Genomic DNA, 22,476 nt, shown 5'->3' on the forward strand with positions numbered 1-22,476 from the left:
GCTAACACAGTATCAAGCCATGGCAAATATACACTGGCTAACACACAGTATCACAATGTGTTCAAGTGCAAATGCATATAAAGTAACAAAATAATTCCCTTCACTTAGTGTATCACACCAAATGATACTATATATAGATACTGGGTTGCAAGTCTTAGTTATTTCAACAGTGCAAAGGGTAAAGAAAGTGAAAATTAATATTTTTCTGCACTTTATATACATTTCGACTTAAACACAATGTGATACTGAGTGCAGGCCCAGACTGACCATCTGGCACACCGGGCAAATGCAGGATCATCCCTGCCGTTCCATGCAGGGCCCGCGCTATCCGAGTGCCAGCCCTGCTGCATGCCATGACGGGCCAGTGGGGAGGTCAAAGATCTCCCTCACCGGCCGACTATCACTAACAAGCGGCCAGCGGCTGGGGGGTGGAGGGAGAGAAGACCCGGCAGAGCTCTATCTTGCAGCTCTGCCGGGTTCCTCTCGGGAGATCCGGAACGTTGCCATGGCAACGCCCCCAATCTCGCAAGAGTGAACTCTGGAACATATAGACACACACACTACACTCCCACACAGTTCATTGAACCAACATGCTTACTTTGAGAGGGGGCGTGCTTGTCATTGGGGATGACATAACACACCCTCTCTGCCCCGCCCCCTTCTTAGTGGGTCGCTGTGATAAAAAATTCCTGGGCCAAATTTTTTTCTCAGTCTGGCCCTGACTGTGTGTAAGTATGTGTATATTTTAGTATTGTGCATGTTACATTTTTTTACCAATAAAAAATGTATTTACATTTTTGAACAAACATAGAATAAATGGTTATGAAAATGCACAATAAGAAGTAGCATAGTAATATGTGCATACTGTATACACTTTTGTAAATAGTAAGGAAGAAATAAAATATAAGTTCATAAAGTAATTATGGTTGACATATAGATAGCAGCCTCATATAAAATATGGTGTGGATAGATCATTTATTGCTACTATAATTTTTTTAATCGCCCACTCGAAGGAATACATTATGAGGAAGAAAGCAAAAACAGAAGAAGCCAGAAGCTAAGTGAAGAAGAAAGTAAGGAGGAAATAAGGTGCCCTCTGAATACCTACCTGCAAACTGTTTGGCACATTATTGTTTGATGCAGTTTGTTAGCATTGTGCGCATTCATTTTAATAATTGTATTTAGGATAGAATTTGGAAATTTAACATGCATAGGGTAGGGCGTCTATAGAAAAAGTTTACAAAAAACAAAAAAACTTCAGCCACACTTTCTTTTCCCACTCTGTGATACCCCTGGCATGCTCAAGATACAGAGAAATGTCATAAAAACACATGCGTGCTCAGGCATTCCTTCAGTGGTTATGGTCCTAGAAGTGTCTTGGTGCCCCCCATTGTAAGTAGTCAGACCATATAACAGTTTCACTTATTTACCTGGGGTCTGCATGGCACCACTCCTTGCCTCGCCTACTACCCACTGCAGTACTCAGGACAGCTAACAAAAGCACCTGCTTGGGAGTTCCTGGATCTCAGGTTTCTGTTGTAGTGAAGACTTGGAATGGGGGAAATCAAACTTTTCTAAACAGGGGGCACATTGAGTGTTTGAACTTCATGTAACTTACATTAGCCAGGCATCCATGCAAATTAAAATATTAAATCGAATGTGAATTATTATTTTTTTTTCCAAACAATCCACAACTGACAGAGTTATATAATGCATACATCTCATGGACGTGTACAATTCAAGGGACAGTTCTGCTTTAATTAAGTTTAATGTTTATGACTTTTATAGCAATTTTGTACAGTCCTATCCGCGTGATCCTTTTTAAGCGGATGCAGACAGACTATTGTTCGTTTACGCTTTGCAAACACTTTGGCAAAATGAAAAGTATGGATTATTTCTGTTGTGCTCGGTCCACCAGCAATCAATGTATCCAGGTAACTGGTTTCAAACATGAATACTTGCATTCTTCTTCCTGTCAAAGTCAATTTACACTCAATTGAATGATTTTGTTAACTGAATTATCCGTCCTATTCTTTTAACAGATTTATTTGCAGACATTTAACTTCATTAGACTAAATTTTGTTTTTCAGAAAGCAGGGCTTCAACAGCATGCTATTTATTGAGGGCAGTTGCCTAGGGCCAGTTGAATATTATGTTTCACTGAAAAGCCACAGAACAAACACGAGGACCCAATAGTTGATCCCAACCTAGATCTAAGATTCACTACAATATACATAATGCTTAAAGGACCACCATAGGCACCCAGACCACTTCAGCTCAATGAAGTGGTCTGGGTGCCAGGTCCTTCTAGTTTTAACCCTGCAGCTGAAAACATAGCAGTTTCAGAGAAACTATGTTTCACTGAGGGTTAATCCAGCCTCTAGTGGCTGTCTCACTGACAGCCGCTAGAGGCGCTTCCGCAATTCTCACTGTGAAAATCACAGTGAGAAGACGGTGGACGTCCATAGGAAAGCATTGAATAATGCATTCCTATAGGTGGTTTGAACGCGTGCGTGGCTCTTGCCACGCATGCACATTCGGATCTGACGTTGGCAGGGGGTGGAGAGTTCCCCAGCACAGAGGGAGCCGGGCGCTGGAGAAAGGGAATTGGCTGAAGGCGTTTTAACCCCTTCAGCCCAGCGGGAGGGGGACCTACTGACCCTATGGTGCCAGGAAAACGAGATTGTTTTCCTGGCACTATAGTGCTCATTTAAAATATCAATATAGTATTATGAGGAAAAAGCTACTCACAGAGATGTGAGTTGTTCAGAGATCTGAATTTGTTATTGTCTTGTGAAATGACCGTATATACATACAACTGTTACTGTTCAGTTATAAATGCCATTGAACAGAATTTTCATTGTGATGAGATCATAAGTGGGCAGAAGAAATTTTGGAGTGGAAAGTTCAATAATTTTTTCCCTTTATGTCATGAGGCAAAAATAATTACATTTGCATTATTTTGCTTAACCTCATGATGTAACATAAGATCCAACAGAACCAGCTGATCATTAAGTTATTACAGCTATAGTCTATATTAAGTATACCACTAAAGTGCTACCAAAGCCTGTATACTGAAGAATCTGTCAGGTTTTAACAGTGAAGTTTTATGACGTTGCAGAGAATATTTTAGCAGGTGTCTGGTGTGTAAGCGGTCAGCCTGGTGGGCCTAATGCCAGGCTGACACGCCCCCTAAGTGGGTGGCCATGCGAACTTCCCCAGACATACCTGCCAATTATGGGTGTCACCATTGACGCAAGTTGCGTCACTGAAGACACTGCATACGAGGCCAGAAAACCATTTCAAATTACATACTTTCCAATATTGAGAGGAATGTATAGCAAGCTCAAATACTTTATTTTAGAAATATATGATTGAACTGTATTTACTATATGTATGGCACTATGCATGGAATGTAAAAAAAAAAGTTTGCATTTGTTACTACTTTTAAAGGACCACTATAGTGCCAGGAAAACATACTCGTTTTCCTGGCACTATAGTGCCCTGAGGGTGCCCCCACCCTCAGGGACCCCCTCCCACCGGGCTCTGGGGAGAGTTAAGGGTTAAAACTTACCTTTATTCCAGCGCTGGGCGGGGAGCTCTCCTCCTCCTCTCCTCCCTTTCGGCTGAATGCGCATGCGTGGCAAGAGCAGCGCGCGCAGTCAGGCGGTCTCATAGGAAAGCATTTACAATGCTTTCCTATGGACGCTTGCGTGCTCTCACTGTGATTTTCACAGTGAGAATCACGCAAGCGCCTCTAGCGGCTGTCGGTGAGACAGCCACTAGAAGATTTGGAGGCTGGATTAACCCTATTATAAACATAGCAGTTTCTCTGAAACTGTTATGTTTATTAAAAAAAAAAGGGTTAATCCTAGAGAACCTGGCACCCAGACCACTTCATTATGCTGAAGTGGTCTGGGTGCCTAGAGTGGTCCTTTAAGCACAAGTAAAGCCCAACCATTTAACTACTTACCTGGGATGGTCACTAGACGACTACTGGGACCACTATGGTAGGCTTGGAGTGTTATTTTAATAAAGCAGAAACACTGTTCTTTCCAAAAAGAGTCTCAAGATGACAAGAGACCATTTCTAATGTAACCAGTGTGTTCCTTACGGCTACTGGAAGAATACTGAAAAGCATCACCTGCTTGGTTTGTCAAGTTTTGGAGCTCATAGCATGGCCGAAAACCTTGCAACAATTAGATCAGAACAGCAGCTTCTGTAGGAAAATCTCAGGATGTCCATCTGCCATCTGATCCTTGGCAAACTGTACCACAATACCGTGGCAAACATTACAATAAACTATATAGATTACAGTGCTTTTAATGAAAGTATTTTCTTTTTCTTCTTGTTTAGAAACATTTGGCCTATTTATTCACAAGGGGATAGTGGTACACAGTCTAAGGACCACCCCTTCAAAAAAATAGTTGGCTATATTAATGCAAATTGAAAGGGACATTCCAAGAATCATAACTTATATTCGTAGGTTATAGTACAAAGAGTTCCCATGTCTCCCAGCACAAAATTATAAGAAAAAAACACCCCTAAAATAAAAGCTATAAACCTGGCCCTTTATCCTCTGCTCATTTAAGTGATTGTACGCTCATTCTCTTCCATTCAAACTATGTGATCAATGGAACTGCTGCAAAGTGCTAAACTGCTTATCCCGTTAATTTCTGCTATTTGGGAGTTTGTGGGTTAAATTGAAAACTCTACTGAACAGAATGAGAGCAGCATAATTACCAAAGCCATTTCTATCTCATTGAGTGTTCACTGCAGATGGTGCAAAGCCTCACCTCAGGGCATGAACAATTATGAAGATAATTTATTTTTAGTTAGCATTTTAAAGAATTATTCCTATCATGCAGTAAAAATAAGGGCCACTTCCAGCTTTGACTGGGCTCATCCATTATGTCATATAATATCCTTCCACGGGATCAGCAAACAAGCTAGTTCTGATTGCAACCACAGACGAATACAGTGGACAAACTACAATTTAATACTTAATCAAACATATATATATACACACACACATACATATATATATAAAAAACAGATTATTACAAAAACAATGTACCCATGCTTCTTTACGATTTTGCACACTCAGCCATGGCTGATGATTAAAAGTTGACACACTCTTATATTAGGGATAATACTGAAACATGGCTCTGTGAGAGACAGGACACCTTACGTGGGGTAAAAACAACACTGCTATGCAGAGTGTGTGGATTTATGTTTATTTGTATGAAATATAAATATTTGAACTAAGTTGCTTGATTTCCCTATACAAATAAATATAAAATTACACAGAGCACTGTGATTGGATGGCTTAAAATCCATCCAATCACAGTGCTCTGTGTCATTTAACACAGCGTGGGAAAATTGAACTTTCCCACGCTGTGTAAAATGACAAAGAGCACTCTGGCTTAAACCAGCCAAACAGAGTGTTCTTAGCCTAATTGCAGGGCGTGGCAAGGCTTTATAAGCCTTCCCCCGCCCTGCAGAGGTCAATCTGCGCAGAGCCCTCCATGGGTGAACATGGAATTTTTGTGCGCTCGTTTTTTTTATTTTTATTTTAATTGCGTCGGTTATTATGGTTTTTTATTTGGCTATTTTGGGGGCTGAAAAAAGAAGATTGTAGAAGAAAGAAAACATCGAATAATAAGTTGTTTTTATCTAATTATTATTATTTTTAGGGTGAGGGGGTAGGTAGGGAGATACATTTTTTGGGGGGGGGAGGGGTGACTAGGGTCCCCCCCTTTGTATTTAGGGCCCCCACCCACCGCTCAGGGGTGGGGGCTGGGGGGGACAATAGGTCCCCGCCTTATTGTTATTTTTAGGGCCCCCTCCCACCGCTCAGGGGTGGGGGCCGGGGGGGACAATAGGTCCCCCCCTTATTGTTAATTATAGGGCACCCACCCACCGCTCAGGGGTGGGGGCCAGGGGGGGACAATAGGTCCCCCCCTTATTGTTAATTTTAGGGCCCCCACCCACCGCTCAGGGGTGGGGGCCAGGGGGGACAATAGGTCCCCCCCCTTATTGTTATTTTTAGGGCCCCCACCCACCGCTCAGGGGTGGGGGCCAGGGGGGAGGACAATAGGTTCCCCCCCTATTGGTATTTAGGGCCCCCACCCGCGCAGGGCTGCTCACTGTTTAATAGACATGCCCCTACTCGCGGTATTGCGAATAGCGGCACAATTTACTAATACTAAGTAATTTTTAATTAGTATTAATAAATTTGGCCACAAAAAAAAAAATTGGGGGCGGACCGAACATCGCACCGTCCGTGGCGAACGCAAACACGCTATGTCCGCCAGGAACTATTCGCCAGCGAACCGTTCGGGACATCACTAGTTCCAAACTATGGTCACAGTTGACAGTTGAAAAGGCTGGGGTTACCTAGAGTAGTTTCCTTGTTTACAACAGCTTGATGCAAATGAATGACAAACAGCCATAGCCAGCATATGCCTTTTAACCCCCTGTCTGGTTGCCCAGGGAAAGCAGTTATTATTGGGCTGTTGTTAAGAGGACAGAGTAGCTCTTCCTAGTAACAAAAAACAAATGTGGATTTGCCTGTCACATGTAGTAAAGTCATTAGAAAAACGGTTTCACAATGTCAGGCAAAAGTAAACAATACGAGGTCCTGATGCATCTTATACAATTATTTACTTGCTGTAACTAAAACAGGATTGGTTTCAATTTCCTTAGAAGCTGGTGGTGGTTTCTTAAAGGTGTTTATAGTACAGGCGACTAATTTCCCTAGGGTTTAGGAGATGGGACCAAAGGTAAAGAGCAACAAACATTATTATGATTATTTATAAAGTATCAACAAATTCCACAGCGCTGTAAATATAATTAGCCATACTGGGACTCATACAATTTCTATTTATTTTTTATATTAAGCTATTCCTGTTTAGATTAACCCCTTCAGGACCGGCCTGTTTTTGCGATGTTTGTACGTTAAGGACCAGAGAAGTTTTAACACTTTTGTGGTGTTTGTGTTTAGCTGTAATTTTCCGCTCTCTCATTTACGGTTCCCATACAAGTTATATACTGTTTTTTTCACAACAAGAAGGGCTTTCTTTACATACCAGTATATATATTATGTCATATATTGTATTTAAAAAAAATAATAAAATATGGTGAAAAATAAAAAAAAAAACATGTTTTTGGACTTTTACTTGAAAAATCTTTTACTTATCTACAAAAGCTAATGAAAAAAACTGCTAAATAGATTCAAAATTTTGTCCCGAGTTTAAAAACACCCAGTGTTTACATGCTTTATTGCTTTTTTTTGCAAGTTATAGGCCTATAAATACAAGTAGGAAATTGCTGTTTCAATATATATATATTTTAAATGTATCAATAGTGACATTGTTACACCGTTATCTGTCATAAATCCCTGAAACACACCTAACATGTACATATTTTTTAAAGTAGACAACCCAGGGTATTCAAAATGGGGTATGTCCAGTTTTTTTTAGTAGCCACCTAGTCACAAACACTGGCCAAAGTTAGCATTTATATTTGTTTGTGTGTTAAAAATGCAAAAAACGCTAACTTTGGCCGGTGTTTGTGACTAAGTGGCTACTAAAAAAAGCTGAACATACCCCATTTGCAATACCTTGGGTTGTCTTCTTTTGCAAATGGTATGCCATCATGGGGCTAATTCTCATTCCTTGGCTACCATACGCTCTCAAAGGCAACCTAACCAATCTGACAAATTTCAATAAAAAAAAAAAGGTAAAATCAAGCCTTATATTTGACCCTGTAACTTTCACAAACACTATAAAACCTCTACATGTGGGGTACTGTTATACTCAGGAGACTTCGCTGAACACAAATATTAGTGTATCAGAACAGTAAAATATATCACAGCAATAATATCCTCAGTGAAAGAGCTGTTTGTGTGTGAAAAATGCAAAAAACTTCACTTTCACTGACAATATCATCGCTGTGATATGTTTTACTGTTTTGAAACACTAATATTTGTGTTCAGCGAAGTCTCCCGAGTAAAACAGTACCCCCATGTACAGGATTTAGGGTGTCATAGAAAGTTACAGGGTTAAACACAGTGCTAGCAAATTAAATTATCTGGACTTTTGGCCTGGGTTGGCAGGCAGGTCCCTCAAATTGCAATCATTAAAATTACTTAATTAGGTAAAAATATTACATAAATATGCACGTAGAATTTTAATATATATACATATTTATATATTTGACGTCTACGTGTATATTTATGAAATTATTTATGTAATTATGTATGTGGACATATGTATATTTCGTATTATTTTTATTTATTTATTTATACATAGATATATATATCATTACATTCTAAGTATATTTTGATATAAATATATATATATCAATATCAAAATACTGTTAGAATAAAACTGAATATATATATATAATTTTTTTTTAATTATTAAAAATTATTTTTATTTTTTGTTATTTATTTTTATTAACATATTATTTGTATTTTATAATAATATATATATATACCATATATATAGTTATTATATATATTGTATATATTCGTGTGTAATTTAAATATAAGTGTATTTTTATAATTATATACGTATATATAAATATAAAAATACACTTAGTGTGACATTATATATATGATATATATACATATATTATATATAGGTATATATAGATATAATACATGTATATATAGCATATATATACACATATTATTTTTTTTTTTTTTACACAGATTTTTTTTTTACACTTTATTTTGGATTTTTCACTTGCAGGGAGACTGCCTGTCAGCACAGACAGTTCCCCTGCAGGCAGACACATGGACACCTATTGCGGTCATGTGATCGAGTGATCACATGGCCGTGGGGTCCTGATCTGCCGAAGGGGGACTGCCCGGGCAGACAGGCAACCCCCCTGGACCGGGTGGAGCACTGATCGCCGCCGTGGGACCGACGGCGATCAGGCAAGTAGCCCAAAACCGTTATGACGGTTCAGGACCGTCAGCGGTCCAAACGCACGTTTTACCGCTGACGGTCCTGAACCGTCAGCGGTCGTTAAGGGGTTAAATTGTTATGAAACAAAAAAAAAAAAAACATTAAAAAAAAAAAAACTTACTTTTCTTTCTAGCACCTGAGCAGGTTCCCATGCTCTTTGTTACAGCCGCCTCACCCCACCAATCCAATACTTTCATAGAGGTGCACTGACTACAGTGCTTCTCTAAGAAAAGCATTAGAGTTGTTCAGCGTCATTACGCTGTGCATGATGATACAGAGTGAAGACCTTTGAAATGCAAAGGTCTTAAGTTGGATACACCTCTACTGGCTGTCTAACAGCCACTAAAGGCGTGATTTAGACCAAATGTAAACATTACCATTTTTTCTGAAATGGCAATGTTTTACATTGTCAGACAAGTGTGGCAGCATCTATGGATCAAAATCACTTAAAGGGACCCTATAGTCACCAGAACAACTACAGCTTAATGTAGTTGTTCTGGTTTGTAAAATCATTATATGCAGGCATTGTCACACAAACACTGCCTTTTCAGATGGCCACTGGAGGTGCTTCCTGGCTCAGTGCTGCACAGTAGGCAGCTCTGCCGTTCAGCGTCCCCACACTCTGCATGGAGATGCTGAATTTTTCTCATAGAGATGCATTGATTCAATGCATCTCTATGAGGAGGTGCTGATTTGCAAAAACGGTGTTTGGCCCCGCCCCTTGCCGATTTTAGCCAATCCAATGCTTTCTCCATGGGAAAGCATTGGATTGGCTAAAAATCAGCAATTCTGATGTCACCAAAGGGGCGGGGCCAATCCCAGCAGACCTGCACGGGGCTGGAAATAATGTGTTTTTCATGCTTTTAAGTGGAGTAAGGGGGGGGAGGGAGCAGAAAGCCACCATGTTTGTGTTCCTGACCCTATAGTGTTTCTTTAATTGAAGTTTCCACCAGAACCCTCAGGTTGCACATATCATTTACAGACTGATCTCTTGCTGGAGAGAAACTTCCGTTACCTGGATTGATTGTGCCTCGATAAAGAATTGTGTAGCATCTTACAAAGGAAACAAGCACGAGACATTTATTTTTTTAAAGGGTTCTTTATAGGTACCTGGCCAAATGAGGTAACCTTTTATTCTATTTGCAAAATGAATAGTGCTTTACTGTAATTTGAGGAAAATTAAAATAGTTGCATAGTATAAAAGTAAATGGAATTGTAAATTACGGTAGTTGATTTCATTCACTGAACACAAATGGCTAATAACAGTGTGTGCATCTGATAAAGGAAAGATACAAACTAAATAATTCCTTTTTACAATGTACAATATGTGGATTAAATATTTTACCAAGACACACTTAGATTGTTTTCAAAAGGCAGGGCTTCCCTCACTGTGCAATGGCACTAAACATGCACATGCGACTTAGGCAGCCCAGAACGTTCCAGGCTGCCTAATGTAAATTCAGTGCATATTTGGAGTCTGTAGTCAGCCCACTAACAACAAAAAGTGATAATATTCTACACTGCAAGCCATTACAGGGACAATACACTGCCCAAATACAAAATAAAAATTAATGCTTTGTAGATATTCCCCAAATTTTAATTCTGCATATTTTCACTGGAGGTAAATAAAAAAACAGCTTGCAAAAAAAGCCATCCCGTTCTAACCCTGCCCAGACTTTATTTTTCTGTCCAATCACAGACTTCCCAAATGGAGCTAAATAAGAAGTCTTTGCAAGCCAGGTGCACAGAGCAATTGCTGCCTTTTAAGTTTAGATCCACTGAGCTAACCACAACAAGAAGTAGGACCTGCTGTAACCAGGTTACTTTAAAAAAGTGTCAATTAAAAAAAAAAAAAAGAGAATCTTCACACACAGTGCTTATATCAAGCTAAAGTGATTTAGGAGTCTGGAGTATCCCTTTAACCCCTTAAGGACCAAACTTCTGGAGTAAAAAGGAATCATGACATGTCACACATGTCATGTGTCCTTAAGGGGTTAAGCACATCGACCTTCGAACACCGACCTTTTGTTCAGGCTTATTAGGTTATAAAATGACACCCAGTCGGGGGTAAAACAGGTAGATAATGGATGGACTTTAGTAATGCAAAAATGCAAAAACACTGAGTGTAACATAATACATTATTATTATACATGTATCCTACAATAAAACTGCTACACTTTTAGGCCAATTGCATATACATATATTATATGCAATAGATATAAACTGCAGGCAACACCTGTGCACTCACCAAAACACACCTTACTGCACACAGGGGCGGATGACACACCTGGGTTAAGTAGTCAGGATCCTGTAGATCAGGTTTCTCAGGTGATCACCTGAATCTTTTTAAAGTACTGCCTACAGCACGTTCAAGTAGGGGAAAAAAAAAAAAAAAACAAGGGAGGAAACCAAAAAGGTAGCAAGAGAAAGTGCGCCATGTGATGTCAAGTAAGAGGTGCATTTTAGTACATTATACAGAGAATGCATATACTTTTTTGCAGATATGCAGCGTCTACAATTTGTCTGTTCTGCCACACTCTAATCAAGCCATGGCTGTGTTACAAAAACTGCTATTAATATAGTTGCTTTTAATGGAAGCACTAAAGACCACTAAAGTCTACCAGGCCACAATGAAGTGGCCTGTGGCGTTGATCCCATCAACAAACTAACAAACAATGTCAACAAATAAAAAAAACGATTCATTTAACCATTTAATTATTTTATGGCACACTCAGGGGACCTATATAACTAGGGACATTAAAGCATTAAAAAGGGCAGGTTTGCCTTGTCTAACTCTTTAGTGTTCCCTTAGATCGTTACTCCAAGTACCATGGCCATTTCAGTGTTTTCTTAACACACGTTTTTTTGGTTAGAGTAACTCTTTAAGATAACCTGAATTGTCAGTAAGTCTGCCACGCAAATAAATGAAAACCAAGAATATGTGGCCGCGATTAGTGCTACCTTCTTAATTTAAAAAGAATTTTAAAAATAGGACTCAATGTGTTTTGCGTTTTACACCCAAACAAAAACACGCAACTGTACACACCCTGTTTGCTGTCTCACAACTTTTTGTTGTCTCAAGACTTCATGAAAGTAAAAACAGGTGAAGCTACCAATAAATACTAAAATAAAAACAGATCTTAATGTAAACAAATATTCCTATTGGATGTGTGGTTGTACCTGGGAGATTCTTCTCCCTACTGACTATTCACAAATCCATATATTTTATTACACAGCAAAGCACTTAAAGGTTATTTGATGGAAGACAGAAAAATGTGTGCAAAACCCGGGGGGGGGGGGTGGTGTTTGGGGAGAGAGAGAATGAATGAGAATGACCACTAGGACATTTAATCATCACAATGTTTAGATGCTCCATCCACTTCTGTGGATTCCAGTGATTCCAACAACTCACAAAACATGCCACACTGCCCACAGAATAAAACTGTGTGGTTGAATGGGATGCCACACACATGAGTTGCACAGACCACAACGTGTGGCCCTAATCCCTAGCCATTATGAAAATATGAATGCGATCCATTGGCAGCATTAAGCGGTGGAAAACCCCCTATGGGAAACAATGCATTAGATACTAATTGCTCAAAGTTTATAGATTTGTCCCAAAATTGATCTAGTCTTCCATTGCGAATATATGTAACATGAAAATACAATCTTATGGACTCACTAACTTTGTAAAATATTATACTCATTGCTAACAGTGACTACAAATAAAAACAACTATTCATTGTGGTCTGCAATTTCTATGCTTGATATTGGTTATCTGCCTAAGCAGCTTTCCATGTACACCCATAATTGGCACTTTGACAGGGAGTGGGCGTGCTTGTTGCATAATTGTCTGATATTCCGGTTTACGCCTATTATACAGACGCTTCCAAAGCTATACACAAGTTGCATCCTTTGTAGATAAATATAGATTGTTGATCTCTTGAGATCCACATTAACATAGGAAAAATTTACATTTTGCAAATGTATAAAGCATCAGCAGATTATTATTTTATTATTTATATAGCGCCATCAGATTCCGTAGCACTGTGCAATGGGTGGAATCTCAAATGGAATCTCAAACAATATATATATATATATATATATATATATATATATATATATATATATATATATATAAACATCTAATTGTAACCAGACAACTGGACGTACAGGAACAGAGGGGTGGAGGGCCCTGCTCCATGAGCTTACATTCTAGAGGGAGTGGGGTATAGTGACACAGAGGGTTAAAGTAGGGGTACGAAATACAGTCTGTAAAAAGGACAACATGTAACAGATATCACAAAATGAAAATGGATTATATATGAAAGAATTTCACATGCGCATAAATTAAAATATACTAAATGTACAAGTTAAAAAGGTGACAGAACACAAGGGGGCAAATATTGGACTCAGCTGGTAGAACATTCAATTTTAAATTCTGCTCTCTGCACTTCCACTGATGTTTAAATCAGAAAAGATATTTAATCTCTGTGATAACAAGGATCACGATTGGATACCAAAGGCTTCTTCCTGCCATATACAAAACATATTTCTGAAGTATCCCTTTGTACAAACAGCATGCCAAGTTTTTAAACAGTAATGCTCCACAGCTGATACAGGACTTGTTTGGTGAAGAGCAGGTTAACAATGGGAGAGTGTCAGATATTTGATCCTAGCCAGGAGGGTTCCACTTTTGCTGATGTCCCTTCCCCCAATGTAATCAAAGGCAGGGTGGCAAATATTACACCCAGGAGAAGACACACAGGCCACCTCTTACACCCGCCCCTCCTCCCCCCATACATAATTACCTGAATTACTTCATAAAATGTTGTTCGTATATAAATTTACATTTGAAGTATGTCCCCTCATGTATTTATAGCATATATCTGTATATTAAAATAAAATAAAAAATGTATTTATTGTCGCACAGAAAGACTCCATCCCACTGGTAAAAAGAAAGCCAACACATCAGGTTTGTTGCATAGTGATCACTAAAAATGGAGAGAAAAAAAGGCTAACAAAGTTTGAATCAATTATGAGCTCTTCAGGCTCTAACACAACATTAGCATTGTGGTAAACAGAACTGTGGCTTTTAAATTAAAAATGCTTCCTTTCTTAATCTACATATTTTCAGACACATTTGTATAGCTAGAAGTCTCATTTGCATATGTAAAATCTCACAATATGGAGCACATTCAGGTATCATCAATTTAAATGACAAGAAAAAAAAAGTTCATTTAAGTGTTACCAGTTATTATACAAATGGCTAAAAATAGTTAAGTTACCACAACAAGTCTTCTCCCCTTTGCCAAAACCACATAGAAAAACTATTTGTAATTATCCAGCAAATTGAAATAATGAGAGGTGTGTTCTGAAACTGTGTGGTATACATTAGAGCCACATGCTACTTTTAACCTGGTGGGCGACAAGAATGTTTTAGATTGATAAGAGTACTGGATAATTATAAAGACCAATTAGTTTGGTGGTTCTTATATTATTTAGAAGGAAAAGTTGATATATATATATATATAAAATGTTTGAGATTCCAATAGTTACGCAGTCACCATGGAAACCAATAGACTATCAGCTGATTACTCCAACTTGAGAATCCTGCCGCAGAATGGATGCATAATGGCAATAAAATAAGGCCAAGCACTCATCCAATTACTTGAAGCTATTGAAGCTATCCACAACAGGTCTATATGTAGAGAAGCACAGACTCGTTGACGCAGTAATACATTAAACTGAAAATGTTTAAATAAATTATAAGCTAAATAGATCAAAACACACATAACAACCCTAATCACAGCAATCGCCAGTGACTGCAGATCAATATCCAGCCCATACAGCTAATAAACAGAAACTGGTATCAAAGTACATACACGCCTACACAAACAGGTAAGAATCGGGACATCCTGGGGGCATTATGAGCTGCAGGATGTAACAGCATACTTGACTTTTGTGCTTAATGGACACAATTAGGACACAGGAAGAATACATTGTGCTTGCAGAAATTGAGAACCCAGAAGAGGGCTGTGGCAGGGGTACAAACAAAGAGACTAGCCAGGGGAGGTGCAGAACAGTGAAGGGCACTAAAGAGACAACAGGAGAAATGGCAGACTGGGGAGAGGAAAAAGATAAGACAATATGAAAAGTAAAATAGGAGAGCATCATAGAGTTAAGGAAAATCGTAAAACTTCAAGGTAGGACAGGGTTAGGGTGCATGAGGTGAGGGCAGAAAACGGGGATATTGATCCACAAGAGGGAGCAACATATGGTGACACACAAGAGTGCAGAAAGTAAAGCTGGATAATGCAGTCCAGGGGTGAAAGCACATCTGGAGAGAGGACAGAGTGGGATGGGTGGAAGACTGGGAGAGACAAAGAGAGAGACTGGAATATAAACTAGGAGCCATTCCAGGGAGAGAGGGCAGATATCATACTGAAAGACTGGGGTGCACATATAAAGTAGGAACATGTGGGAGTGGGTTGGGGTATATTCAAGGGAGATTATCAACATATGTAGAGTTGGGAAAAGTCCAGGAATGCGGAGGGGGCGTTCAGACTCCACAACAGTGAGTAGTGTCCGGGATAGAAAGAAGGGAGGAGGCTAGATTGGATAAGTGGAATAAAAAGTTTAAATGGCAGTGTCCCCAGACGGGAAGATACTTGTATGTGAAGGGAAAGTTTTGGACTCACCGACACAGACACATAGGATGTCCAGCAGCACATAAACGTTCCTCCTGCCGGGCAACATCCTCCCCCCACCCGCTCCGGTCCACACTCCGGGACCAGACTGAGCTTTCCAGCTCCGCCCACCGAGACACACTCTGGGACCGGCCCACCTCGTGACGTCAGACAGAAAACCATCATCCATTCCATTAACCGTTCCATTCCCAGAACAAACTAATATGGACATTTCGGCATAGGTAAATAAATTGCCTAGGTAGGACATGGTACTCGTTTATTTTCTTTATGGTGAGGTATCTCAGCTTAGAGTTTTGTTTTTTTTTTCATATGGAAAATGGTCAATGAGACTTTTAACCTCTTAGTGACCAGACCGTTTTAACATTTTCTTACCGTTAAGGACCAGGGCTGTTTTTACATTTCTGCGGTGTTTGGATTTAGCTGTAATTTTCCTCTTACTCATTTACTGTACACACATATTATATACCGTTTTTCTCGCCATTAAATGGTCTTTCTAAAGATACCATTATGTTCATCATATCATATAATTTTACTATAAAAAAATATAAATATGATAAATAAAATGTAAAAAAACACACTTTTTCTACCTTTGACCCCCAAAATCTGTTACGCATCTACAACAGCCAAAAAAACACCCATGCTAAATAGTTTACATTTTTTTTTAGAAATACCCAATGTTAACATGTTCTTAGCTTTTTTTTTGCAAGTTATAGGGCTATAATTACAAGTAGGACATTATCAATAGTGACATTGTAACACTGTTATCTGTCATAAATCTCTGAATCACACCTTACATGTACATGCCTTTTTAAAGTCGACAACCCAGGGTATTAAATATGGGGTATGTCCAGTCTTTTTTAGTAGCCACTTAGTCAAAAAATACAAAAAACAAACTTGAACGCTAATTTTGGCCAGTGTTTGTGACTAAGCGGCTACTAGAAAATACTGGACATGCCCCATGTGCAATACTTTGGGTTGTCTACTTTTGCATATAGTATGATATCATGAGGGTTATTCTCATTCCTGCACTACCATACAGTCTCAAGGGCAACATTACCAATCTGGGAAATTCCAATGTGAAAAAAGGACATGCAAGCCTTATATTTGGAGGGTTCGGTTTTACTTGCAAGACTCCACGGAACACAAATATAAGTGTTTCAAAACAGTAAAATGTATCACAACATTAATATTGGCAAGCAAAGTGCCATTTATGTGTGAAAAATGCAAAAACTGCACTTTCACTGACGATATCATCTTTGTGATATGTTTTACTGTTTTGAAACACTAATATTTGTGTCCAGCGAAGTCTCCCGAGTAAAACAGTACCCCCATGTACAGGTTTTATTGTGTCTTGGAAAGTTACAGGGTTAAATATAGTGTTTGCAAACCAAATTCTCTGGATTTTCTGCCTGGGTTGTCAGGCAGGTCACTCAAATTGTACTTAATAAAATGACTTAATTATGTAAAATATGATATAAATATATTTGTAGAATTTAAATATATAATGTATATGTACACTATAGTCACCAGAACAACTACAGCTTAATGTTGTTGTTCTGGTGAGTATAACCATTATATGCAGGCATTTTCATGCAAACACTGCCCGGCGCCCGGATAGTGCCGGCCCTGCATAGACCGGCTGGGGAGATCCTGGGACTTCCCCTGCCGGCCTCGGCCCCACGGCCATCGCGGCCCACCGGGCATTTGCCCGGTGTGCCCGATGGCCAGTCCGGGCCTGGGGGCAAGTCCACCATATGTGGATATATGTACCTATACCATTACCACATCTCCAGCATATAGGGTTGTACTGATGGTACATTTTGGATAATTTATTTGGAGTTAAATACCATTTGTTTATAATTTTAAAATGGCATTCTACCAAGTTTAAACAGTGGATATTTTTATATAATTGTTTCAAAGAGGAGCACCAATATCCGATAGATATCGTTGTTTCTAAATCTCGTTCCCAGGAATTTATTATATTTATTGGACTGTCATTAAGTAAATCTAAAATGAAATTTGCTTTTGAAGTGATCTTATTTATGTGTTTGTTATTAAATATAATTTCCATATAGTGGGAGGCTTTGGAAGTAGACTTTAAAACATTTCTATCCACAAAGTTTTTATTCTCAAGTAGGTGAAAATTTCTCTCTCAGGTATCTGAAATTGTATAACCAATTCTTGAAATGTGAGTATCTTGTCTTCATTCATTATTTGCGCTATAGTTAAGAAATCTTTATTTGGCCAAAGCCTTAAAGTCAGATCTTTCATATTTTGTTCTATTACACTCAGTTTACAAGTTTTTGGTATATATTGTGTAATTTTCAAATCTTTTTTGATCTCTTTCCATACCTGTAATAATTGAGATAATATTAATGATTTATTCCTAAGAGAGTCAATACACTCCTTATCATTATTTAGCCATAGGTAATTTTCTAGATTATTTGTCTCAGTAACTTCTGCCTCAATAATATACCACAGGTCCTCCTTCATTTGATTATCTTGTAAGTTGTATACATGTTTTATTGCATTTTCATAATATATAAGTTTTATGTTAGGAAACTTTAAGCCCCCTTGTTTTGATTTCTTAGACAATAATTTTAATCTAAATCTAGTTTTTTTTTTATTCCATATATAAGATGAGAAACTTGTTTGAATCATATCAAGCCAATATTTTGAGATTTTAAAAGGGAGCATTGAAAATAAATAAGACCACTTTAACTTTATTAAAATGTTTAATGACTTTTGTGCAGGCATGAGGAGGACAGCCTGAGAGCTCAGGCACTCCCCCTGCATGCACTGCACAAGATGGCTATTCTGGAGGACCCCGCGATCACATGGCCCCGGGGGTCCGGAACAGTTGCAGGGGGACTGCCTGGGATGCAAGGCAAGTCCCCACATTGTGTTCGCCTGCGGGGGATCGCCAGCGATCAGTTAAGTACATTTTTGTGATTGGACGTAGCAGGTACGTCTGCGGTTGTTACCGACCTAGTCTGCAAGGGGTTAAATTTTTTTTCCCCAAAAAATCCAATAGTGAACAGTTTAATCACGACAGATAAATACACACATACCACACTAAAAGAGAAATCCACCTTCTTTCCTAAACATTTAATCTCTGGAGAAATGGCCACTTATGAGAAAACAGACATTAATAAATTTAAAAAAGCCAACCACTACCAACAAAATCTTAAAAAAGATGAATATACATTTTTAAAAAAACTTCAGAAAGACAATGACATTGTAATTAAACCGGCAGATAAGGGGGGAGGGGGAGGGTGGGGGTTATAGACATTTTAGATATAAAAGATTACCATACAGAATGCATGAGACTATTAAATGATCACGTCACCTATACAATTTAAAAAAAAAAAAAAACAACAAGTGAAATTAAAAACAAATTTTATGATCTTATCAATAGGGGCCTACAAAAGGGGATTTTAAATAAAAAAGAATTTGAATACCTGAATGTGACACACCCAAAGATACCAGTGTTTTATTACCTCCCTAAGGTCCATAAAAACCCTGAGCTTCCACCTGGAAGACCTATAGTCTCAGGCATAAACTCTATGTGGACAAGTGCCTCCAACCTATAGTTCAAGGTATCCCTAGTTACCTTAAAGATACAGATAGTATTTTGAGACATCTGCAGACTATCAAATGGGAACATGATTACTATTTGGTAACTGCAGATGTCAGTTCCTTATATACCATCATCTCACATCAGAAGGGCTGTACAGCGGTGAGATTCTTCCTAGAACAATCCCATTCTTTTGAACCGGACCAAATTGATTTTATCATGGAAGGGATACAACTAATTTTAACCAGTAATTACTTTTGGTATGATAATACTTTTTACCTGCAGGCATGTGGGACGACGATGGGCACCAGGTTCGCACCCAGCTACGCCAATCTGTTTATGGCAGATTGGGAACGTCAGTATTTGCAACTCAATGGAGGCTGGGTGGAGGGCCTGGTGACCTACCACCGTTACATAGATGACCTGTTTTTTTATCTGGAAGGGCACAGAGACTACACTACACACTTTTTAAAACCAACTAAATAATAACGAATGGGGTATCATTTTAACTACCTTTTTTAGTAAACATATGTTTTTAGATTTGGATATCTTTATAGATAATGAAAGAATAAAAACTAAAACCCATTTCAAAGATGTGGATGTCAATAGTTTTATCCACACCTCTACCTGCCATTTTTCCCCATGGCTAAACAGTGTAACCAAGTCCCAACTCATACGTATCAAAAGAAACTGCACGGATGAGGATAACTTTAAAGAACAAGCGGATATATTAATTATTGATCTGTTGGATAAGGGTTACTAAAAAGAAAATCTAAAAGAAACTTACACACAAGTCTCTAAGATTCCACAAAACACTTTATTACAGGAAAAGAATAAAACACAAAATGAAGGTGAAGTTAACTTACCCATTATATGCAATTACAGCCACAACAATAAGGCACTAAGGAAAATTTTAAGAAAACACTGGCCCATTTTACTACAAGTCCATGCCCTATCTCAAATTTTGCCAGCAAAACCCAAAATAGTGTTTAGGGGTGCTGCCAATCTAAATAGGCTCCTGGTAAAAAACACATAAAAAAAAAAGACTACCACTTTTCTGGATAAAGGAAAAGGTTTTTAATGGATGCGGTACATGCTTAGCATGTAGGAATACAAACAATAAAAAAAGACATATCAAAAAATTTAAGAATTTTAATAATAATGAGGAATTCCCCATTAAAGACCTTTTAACCTGCCATTCAAAGAATATAATATACTTATTGGAGTGTCCTTGTGGTTTGAAATATGTGGGACGCACTAAACGAAATTTACATACCAGGATAGAAGAACACACTAGAAACATTAAGAAAAAATTCGAGGGACATAGTGTATCACACCATTTTACCCTGGCACATAATAGTGACCCCACAGAACTTAAATTTATGGGCATTCATAAGGTTAAGGGCAACTGGCGAGGAGGGGACCTTAATAAATTATTAGGACAGAGTGAGATGAGGTGGATATTCAACCTCAGGACTTTAAAACTCCGGGGTTTGAATGTAGACTTCGAACTCTGCCATTTTATTTAACCAGGTATATTTTATCCGCCCATCTATATATATTTTTTTCTGTCATTCATAATATTCCCCTTTTTATTATATTATACATTCATCCTTTTTCACAATATATATATATCACCCCCCTACTCAGTGGTGTATTACCCATTTCCCATTGTGAATATCACAGAATAATATACAAATATAAACTTAAACCACTATTGGATATATGTAATATCCATAAGGGTATCTATCTTAGTACATACTAATAACACTTTCACTTTAAATATACTCATCACTTTATAAGCACTTTATGCACTTTATATTTGCACTATACAATTTTTGGATATACAACTATTATTATTGTTGTATAACCTCTCTTTTTATTTTCTATTTTTCTCCCAACATTATTTTTAATTTTTATTTATTTTCTATTTATTTTTTTGCTATGTATCCCTATTCACAGGGAAGATGTCAATTAGGCAGGAGGGGGAGGAGCCAACGGACACGCCGACACGCCTTAGGGGCGGTATGCATCGGCGTGACCGCGGACCACCCCCTCCCATGCCACAACCCTCTCCCTCCGACCTGCACGCATGTGTGATGTGCGGCAGGGTCGGAGTGCTCGGGAGACTCCGGGCGGCGGCTTAGTGACACTCACATGGGTTCGTGACGTCACTTCCGCCAACCGCCCGGATAGCTTCAGAACACTTCCACCAACCACCACTGCCCACCAATGAGAATAATAACAAATAAAGGCGCCGAGCACCTCCACCAATTAAAGGCATATACACACATCAGGGAGAATGTAAACTTTACTGTGATTGGACATGATGCACTTAACTCATTAAAGGGGAAGACCCAAAAGACATTTAAAAATGAAGATTCAGAGGACCAACATTACAGCTGACTGAAGAAGCTCTATTTTGAGAGTGAAACGCGTATTGGCCATTTTAAAGGACTTTTATTGAGGACTTTTTTATAGACATATTTATTTTGTTTTAATTTGTTTGTATATCAATAAATTTGTTATTTTTTTTTAAATCCTACTTAAGTCCTTTTTTGGAGCCTCCAAGGAATCTTCATAGGGGTAGTGCCATCCCCACTTAAATTGGCATCAAACCTATATACCTAGAGCCGGGACCCATAGGCTCAGGACCAGGTGTGCACCACATTTATTAACCCATACCTGTGTTCTTTCACTGCCAAAATCTACACATTGGTCCATTCTCTTTTATGTCTTTGAGAATTACTCCAAGTCGAAGTAGAAGGGTGGTGCTACCATAATAAGCACACAAGCCTCAATACGGAGCTAGTGTTTCTATATACAGGCTCCTTGAAATGTGAGTGTACAAGTTCACTACGATATTACTACTATTATTGCACTGCCACTTTATATACCATCTGCACTATATTGTATGTTTTTGTATTTTTTGACATGTACTTTATACTGCACCAATGAACGGAATAACGTTTGGTAAGCTGTATATGTGTTTGAGCGCTCCACTTATAGGTGTAGGTCTTTGTCACTTACACAGCACTATAATTTTAAAAGTGTATCTAAAAATATTAAATAATTTGAAAAGCTTATCCATCAAGCCCTATATTGAAGCATTCATATTTATACAAGTAGGTTGGGCTTGTTGCTAACATTATCTGTAATCTTCACCCCATAAAGGAGACTAAATGTAGGATTCATTAAAGTGGAACTGTCT

At 38.4% G+C, this 22,476-nt stretch overlaps 1 protein-coding gene across 1 annotated transcript in view; it reads right to left on the bottom strand.

The window, feature by feature from the left end:
• Nucleotides 1-15,782, bottom strand: part of PLPP2 (phospholipid phosphatase 2) — a 33,678-nt gene extending 17,896 nt beyond the window's left edge. Inside the window, exon 1 of the mRNA XM_063455477.1 lies at nt 15,680-15,782. Within this exon, the coding sequence (XP_063311547.1) occupies nt 15,680-15,737 (58 nt within the window). The 5' untranslated portion in view covers nt 15,738-15,782. The remainder of the gene's footprint in view (nt 1-15,679) is intronic.
• Nucleotides 15,783-22,476: the final 6,694 nt, after the last annotated feature.

Source organism: Pelobates fuscus, chromosome 5, assembly GCF_036172605.1.
Source record: "Pelobates fuscus isolate aPelFus1 chromosome 5, aPelFus1.pri, whole genome shotgun sequence".
In the NCBI taxonomy this organism is placed as follows: domain Eukaryota; kingdom Metazoa; phylum Chordata; class Amphibia; order Anura; family Pelobatidae; genus Pelobates; species Pelobates fuscus.